The sequence below is a fragment of the Garra rufa genome, chromosome 2 (assembly GCF_049309525.1).
Source record: "Garra rufa chromosome 2, GarRuf1.0, whole genome shotgun sequence".
NCBI classification, from domain to species: domain Eukaryota; kingdom Metazoa; phylum Chordata; class Actinopteri; order Cypriniformes; family Cyprinidae; genus Garra; species Garra rufa.
This window is the reverse complement of record NC_133362.1, coordinates 13,857,984-13,865,724: the sequence shown is the minus strand read 5'-3', so window position 1 is coordinate 13,865,724 and position 7,741 is coordinate 13,857,984. Positions and strand designations below refer to the sequence as shown.

General features: G+C 37.9%; 1 protein-coding gene across 1 annotated transcript in view; it reads left to right on the top strand.

The window, feature by feature from the left end:
- Nucleotides 1-2,615: 2,615 nt before the first annotated feature.
- The window catches only part of LOC141325861 (uncharacterized), a 44,268-nt gene continuing 39,142 nt past the window's right edge, over nucleotides 2,616-7,741 (top strand). The window contains exons 1-3 of the mRNA XM_073834589.1: nucleotides 2,616-2,745; nucleotides 2,846-2,898; nucleotides 4,860-4,949. Coding sequence (XP_073690690.1) covers nucleotides 2,616-2,745; nucleotides 2,846-2,898; nucleotides 4,860-4,949 — 273 coding nt within the window. The remainder of the gene's footprint in view (nucleotides 2,746-2,845; nucleotides 2,899-4,859; nucleotides 4,950-7,741) is intronic.

Genomic DNA, 7,741 nt, shown 5'->3' with positions numbered 1-7,741 from the left:
ATTGAATGGGTATGATTTGGAAAGGCACACGTCTTAATAAACGGTCTAACAGGTGAAAATGTGTATCAGTGCAGAAATCAAACCCTGAGGTAAACTAAAAAACTGCCTGTAGAGCTCAGAAACAGGATTGCATCAAGCCACACATCTTGAAACAACCAGGACTCTTACTAGAGTTGGCCTTCTGGCCAAACTGAGCAATTGATGGAGAAGGGCTTTGGTTAGATTGGTGACCAAGAACCTGATGGTCAGAAACCTACAAAAGGACAAGCATCACTGCAACACCAATCTGGGCTTTATTGTAGTGTGACAAGACTCAATTCTCTGAAGATAAAAGCACCTAAAGGACCCTCAGACTCAGAGAAACAAGATTCTCTGGTCTGATGAACCTCAGTTTTAAGCTACATGTTCGCCGGAATCCAGGCACATTGGGCAGCAACATAAAATGTGAAAAAAGGGGGTGTGAAAACTTTTGCAAGGCACTGTACATGCTCCATTTAGCGTTAACCTTTTCTGATGAAATGATGAAAAATTATTTTTAAGTGTTCTGGTAAATGCCATCATTTTCTGAGAAATACTCATTTTCTCCTGCTTTTCTTTTTTAATAACATCTCATTATTCTTTCTGGTTTCTCTTTTTAACTCGTATAAAGGGCAATACTGGGTTGCCTGGACTGGCAGGGCCACCAGGACTTGAGGTATGAACTTCCTCTCTCTGTAAACCCGTCATTCTGACATCTTAAGATTTGACCAAGATAGAAAGAACATTAAAGTCTTTCTACTTTATGATGGAATTATTGCGGACCTTGTCAACATGGTTGACCAGTAGGATAGCAGCTCTGCCTCTGTTGTGATCTTTCTGATTTACTGCCCGGTGGCAAAAGCTTTCTTACGAGTGGCTTATTGCACTCGGTTCTTGCTGGGTTAAATAGGTTGTGGCGTGCTACCGAGGTCACAAAATCCGTCTGATTGCAGCCTTCATTTTAGTTAAGGGCACAGAGGGACCTCTCAGAATAGCAAGCAGTTAAAATGCTCCACAGCTGGTGCAAAATCAGAGTACCTGAAGCAAGAACTTTCAAAGGATGTTTTCATCCGCTAACTCTGTGAGTTAGTCACAAACTGATTTCAGCTAATGACATCGTTACTAACCTAAAATGAGGTCACGTTGCTCATTTTGAAGAGATCTTAACATGTGTTTGTGTTCTTACAGGGAAAGCAGGGTGCACCTGGTCCCATTGGCCTCCGTGGACTTCCAGGAGACTTGGTAAGCCGGAAACATTTGTTTTTCAACTCATCCCATGCTGCTTGGGTAAAATTTGTAACTTTTTGGCAGGTGTACAATAAAATCCATGATCAAATACTGTGAAGAGGCAACTTGAGACCTGAAAATCATACAGACAGACATTAAGACGTGTATGGCTTAATAACAAATCTTAATAAAACATGCAGTGGAAAACCCACGAAAGACTAAAGTTATTGAAAAATTCCACATGGTTTTATACATATTTTGGACTATGGTGGGCGCCATTATTTCTATGACGTAAAATGGTTGCACTCGGTGAGCTACTGGTGCTACCTGTTGCTATTTTTACCGCAACACAACTCGTAAAATAAAATGTCACATGGTGTGGCTTTTGATCGTAATCTTCAGTCTAAGGGAAACAAGAGAAGCGATTTAAGTCTTCACTGCTTTCCTAGTGATAAGAAGAAAGGAATGGGATGATACCTGTGGACGAATAAAACTTCCTAAGACCCGCGTCTTTGTTCTCTCCACTTTAGCCCTGATGCCTTTGAGGCTTTTTGTAGACCACAGCTCTGGAATAGCTTAAAAACGGCAGAGACAAGAAACGCTACATGCCATCCTGGCAGGATGTTAACATGATGCCGCAGCCACTAAAAGAGTTTCTCGGTGCAGATTTCACTCGGTATTCAGGGGCATTTCGACTCCTTGTGAGAAAAATCAATGGTACGGCAATTGGTTTAAGCCTATGCTTATATGCATTACCACTGCCTTTCAGTAGCTGTGGTCATCGTATCAGTATTTTATTTTCTGACTTGTGATAAAAATAGCAACAGGTAGCACCAGTAGCTCACTAAGTCAAACCATTTGACGTCATTAAAAATAATGGCGCTCCCCCGCCCCCAAAATGCAAAACATGTATAAAACAATGTTTTTTTTTTTTTTTTAAATAACATACATTTATGGGTTTTCTACCACATATTTCGGCTTATTGCATTAAATGCAACAATTTTTTGTTTTTTGGTAAACTATTCCTTTATGAATAAAGGAAGCTTCAAAGAGGAGTTTTTGGGTTGCTTTGTTTGAAGGACATTTTAATATTCTAAAGAACGCCATGAAAAGCCTGTTGTGCAGTTGAAAGATTCTTCAGAGTACCATAGTGTTTCACATGGGCAAACACCATGTGAAAATGTGAAAGTCTCGTTTTATTTTAATCACGCACTCCCCATCCTTTCAGTTTTCCCCCCTCGCTCACTCCCAAACAGAAAAAGACAATGCACGTATAAATAACAGAGGAGAGAAAAACGAGGATGCAGAGCTGTAAATTGTTGCACAGACAATCAGTAATCAATCGGTAATCTGAAAATTAATTTGCAGGGATGGGTACATCTGAGTTCTCTACGTGTGGGAGGAAACAGCATCAGCATCACAATCTGTTCTCAGCACCTGCTTCTGCTAACGAGCATCTGCCTTTATTCCAAAAAGATGGGAGCACAGGGATGGGGGGATGTTAGGGATCAAATAAAAAAACGAAAAAGAGGGAACACGGGAACAACTAAAGCTGATAGGCGTGTGTGTATCTCTCCTGATTTTATAAATTTTTTTCCAGGCTCTCCCGGTCAGCCAGGACTGCCTGGAAAAGATGGAATGAAAGGAGAAAAGGTACGCAAGAGTGCTCTGTGACTGGAGCTGCTTGCTGCTAATGTGATTTTTATTTTATTTTTTCTTGTTTCTGCATATGTTGAAGCACTAGGTCATGTTCAGAATATATTTGTTCACATTAGATTTCACCGAGCTGTGCTTTGCTTGTAAATTTCGACAGTTTGCACCAGCTGTAAGCAGATAAAAAGCTTTATGCTGAAATAGTTTCAGAGATAAGATCGATAGTAGGGTCACTTGAGGTATCTCAGAGAATTACTACCTTGTGTTTGTTATTTATTGGGGCCCTTTGGAAGTCTAAATGTGACATGTCTGTAGAGATACTGGAAAGTATAATGAAACTGGAAATCCTGGCTAAAGCACAAGGAACTACCTTTGTTCTAAAGACTAGGCCTACAGAAAAATTGATTCTCAGATGATTTCAAGAACTAAAGAATGGCCATACACTTTGCAAATTAATTTCTAAAACTCTCTCCATCATTAATTGACAATCTATAAAAATAATTAATATGAGTGATTATGCAAAATAGCATTTCTGTTTTCAATAGAAAAGTCCAATATTACTAATGTGCATCAGTGTTATTTTAGAATTATTTATATACTATTGTAGCATTTAATATATATATATATATATATATATATATATGTATATATGTGACCCTGGACCACAAAACCAGTCATAAGGTAAAATTTTACAAAACTGAGATTTATACATCATATGAAAGCTCAATAAATAAGCTTTCTATTGATGCATAGTTTGTTAGGATAGGACAATATTTGACCGAGATACATCTATTTGAAAATCTGAAATCTAAGGGTGCAAAAAAATCAAAATACTGAGAAAATCACCTTTAAAGTTGTCCAAATTAAGTTCTTAACAATGCATATTACTAATCAAAAATTACATTTTGATATATTTATAGTAGGAATTTTACAAAACATCTTCATGGAACATGATCTTTACTTAATTTCCTAATGATTTTTGGCATAAAAGAAAAATCAAAAATTTTGACCCATGCAATGTATTTTTGGCTATTGCTACAAACTACTTAAGACTGGTTTTGTGGTCCAGGGTCACATATATATATATATATATATATATATATATATATATATATATATATATATATATATATATAACTATATAACTATATAACTTTTTTTTATATGTGTATTTATTGGTTTATTATTTCTGTTTTAGTTTTAATAGTTTAACTTACAATTAATTATTTCAGGTATTAAAAACTTTCATTTAAGGATATTAAGTAAAGATCATGTTGCATGAAGATATTTTGTAAATTTCCTACCATAAATATATTGAAAGTTAATTTTTCGATTAGTAATATGCTTTAGTAAAATTAGTATATTGCTAGGAACTTAATTTGGACAACTTTAAAGGTGATTTTCTCAGTATTTTAGATTTTTTCACCCTCAGATTGCAGATTTTCAAATGGTTGTATCTCAGCCAAGTATTATCTTATCCTAACAAACCATACATCATTAGAAACATATTTATTATAAATCTCAATTTAAAAAAAAATTACCCTTATGACTGGCTTTGTGGTCCATGTTCACATTGCTTTCTCATCTAATACTTTTTCCAAATTTCAAATGTTTAATTTATGCTCTTTGTTCAGATCGTGAGAAAGGCAAAAATGTGTTCAAAATATTCACAGATCGCTCAATCACCACAGCGTTTTAATCAAGTGAGCGTGTTCAGTATAGCAAATGTTCAGACTGCTTTTTTAGTCTGTCATCTCACCTTTGAAGCTGCGTGAGGCAATTTCTAGGTTGGTGGCATTTGCCCCAGATGTCTGTGATATTTACGTCCAGCTCTTCTTGTTTTGTATGTGTGTGTGAAGGCAGGCAGTGTGTGTGCATTTGTGCGGTGCTTCTCAACCTGTCAAATGACAAACCTGAGGTGACAGCGCCTCTAAATGCCAGCTGTCGTTGTGTGTTTGCAGGGTGATGCAGGCGGAGCGCCAGGACCGATAGGCCCCCCTGGCCTCAAGGGTGAACCTGGTGAGCCCTGCTCTGTCGGACCTTGCAATGGGGTAGGTACACAACACCATTCCTGTCTTTCTCTTTCACTTCACCTCCATGTTCCCCGCTCAATATCTTCTCTTCTAGCACCACTTTTAGACACAAACAGAATATCACTCAACACTTATCCAACAACCCACCGCTTTGATGACAGCTCCGATTTAAGAGGCACACTGACAATGATGTTATGCACCTGTAAATCTGCGACACATTGCCGCACATGCATTCTTCCTCGCCAGCAGCCGGGGTTATTGATGACAGCTCCTTGTTTTCAGCTTTGACAGTGAAATACTGTTCACGCTAATTCGCCGCTTTGGTAAAACTGTCTTTAAAACGCCTTTGCTGTGCCGTCCTCATGGTGCCACCTGTCAGCTGTCCAAGCCATAAGAGAGAAAAAGTTACCTATGAGATCTGTAAAATAGCTTAGTTGTTTCTTTTAGAAACTAGTAAGAAACCAGTGAGAGACAGATTAACAACAAAAAAAATCCAGAAAAATGCGTAAAAGTTATAAATTGATTTGCATTTTATTAAGTATTTGACCCCTTCACAAAACATTACTTAGTACTTGGTGGCAAAACCCTTGTTGGCAATCATGGAGGTCAGATGTTTCTTCTAGTTGGCCACCAGGTTTGCACACATCTCAGGAGGGATTTTGTCCCACTCCTCTTTGCAGATCCTCTCCAAATCATTAAGGTTTCAAGGCTGACATTTGCCAACTGGAACCTTTAGCTCCCTCCACAGATTTTCAATGGGATTAAGGTCTGGAAACTGGCTAGGCCACTCCAGGACTGTAATGTGCTTCTTCTTGAGCCGCTCATTTGTTTCCTTGGCCATGTGTTTGGGTCATTGTAATGCTGGAATACCCATCCACGGTCCATTTTCAGTGCCTTAAGGGAAGGAGGTTCTCACCCATCACCCTCAAAGCATCCACCTCCATGTTTGATGGTGTTCTTGGGGTCATAGGCAGCATTCCTCCTCTTCCAAACACAGCGAGTTGAGTTAATGCCAAAGAGCTCGATTTTGGTCTCATTTGACCACAACACTATCCAATCTGCCGTGTGTTCATTGACAAGATCCTCCTGTGTAGTTCTGAACTGATTCCTTACCGTTCTCAGGATCATTCACAAACCTCCACGAGGTGAGATCTTGCATGGAGCCCCAGACTGAGGGAGATTGACAGTTATTTTGTGTTTCTTCCATTCGTGAGTAATCACCTACTCACCAAGCTGCTTGGCGATGGTCTTGTAGCCCATTCCAGCTTTGTTTAGGTCTACAATCTTGTCCCTGACATCCTTGGACAGCTCTTTGTTCTTGGCCATGGTGGAAAGTTTGGAATATGATTTAATGATTGCTTCTGTGGGAAAGTGTCTTTTATACAAGTAACAAGCTGAGATTAAGTGCACTCTCTTAAAGATCTCAGCTCAGACTCTCTTAATCTTGCTTGTTACCTGTAGACACATGGGAGCCAGAAATCTTGCTGACTGATAGGGGATCCAAATACTTCCTTCACTCATTAAAATGCAAATCAATTTATAACTTTTTTAAAATGCATTTTTCCTGATTTTTTTGGTTGTTATTCTGTCAGAGTCTCTCACTGTTCTAATAAACCTACCATTAAAATTATAGACTGATCATTTCTTCGTCAGTGGGCAAACGCACAAAATCAGCAGGGGTTTAAAAAAAAATTTCCCTCACTGTATGGAAACAAATCAAGAATTTTGCATTCGTCATCTCTAAGGACTACTGATCTCAAGGTTTCATCTAGAGTTTCAGAAGAGATCTCAACAATGTCACTCTCCGTGGCCAAGATACTAGTCTGCCATCTGTCAGAAATTTCTATTTAATCTTGAACAATTCTCATCCAGTTCTTTCTTTGTCTGATTTTTTCAGATATTTTCAACAGTTGTCTCATTTCTTTTTATTTCTTATTTCTATGTTAGAAGAAATATCTCTAATGCTTTAAATGTATTCTCGGATGTTATAGATGTGGTCGCTTTTCTAGTTTGGGATGAAGTAGTATCAACACTATTTAAAGCTGGCATGAAACAGAAATTGCAATTGTTTTTTCTTCCCCATTGTGACATGTATATCAGAGTGAAATGGCTTCTTGAATGAGAAAAAATGTAGTAGCAGATGGTGTTGTTGATGACAGCTCAATGATTTCAGCTTTGGCAATGAAATACTGCTCATGCTAATACACCACTTTGGTAAAACTACCTTAGCTGTGCTGTCCTAACAGTACACCCGTCAGCTGGTTGTAGGGTCACATTTCTAGTTTGTAATGTAATATTATAATAACACTATTTATTAGTTCGCCCAAAAATGAAAATTACCCCATGATTTGCTCACCTTTGAGACATCCTAGGTGTATATGACTTTCTTCTTTCAGACAAATACAATTGGAGTTAAAATATCCTGGCTTTTCCAAGCTTTTAAAATAGCAGTCAATTGCTGTTGAGATTTTGAAGCTAAATAAAGTGCATAAATCCATCATTTAAAAAAATACTCCACACAGATCTAGGGTGTTAAAAAAGGCCTTCTGAGCGTAAGCACTGTGTTTGTCTAAATATAACATAAATTGGAAGAGCCAGGACATTTTTTAATAAAACAAATGAAAGAAAGACATATACACCTAGAATGGCTTGAGGGTGAGTAAATCAATTGCAGTAATTTCCATTTTTGAGTGAACTGTCCTTTTAAAGTCTGAATGAAACTTAAGTCATTGTTTCTTCCCTATTGAGATGTTTTTCTGAGCGTTTGTTGGCCTTGTCGTTTGCTGTACTGTTTTATTTCATGGTGTCTT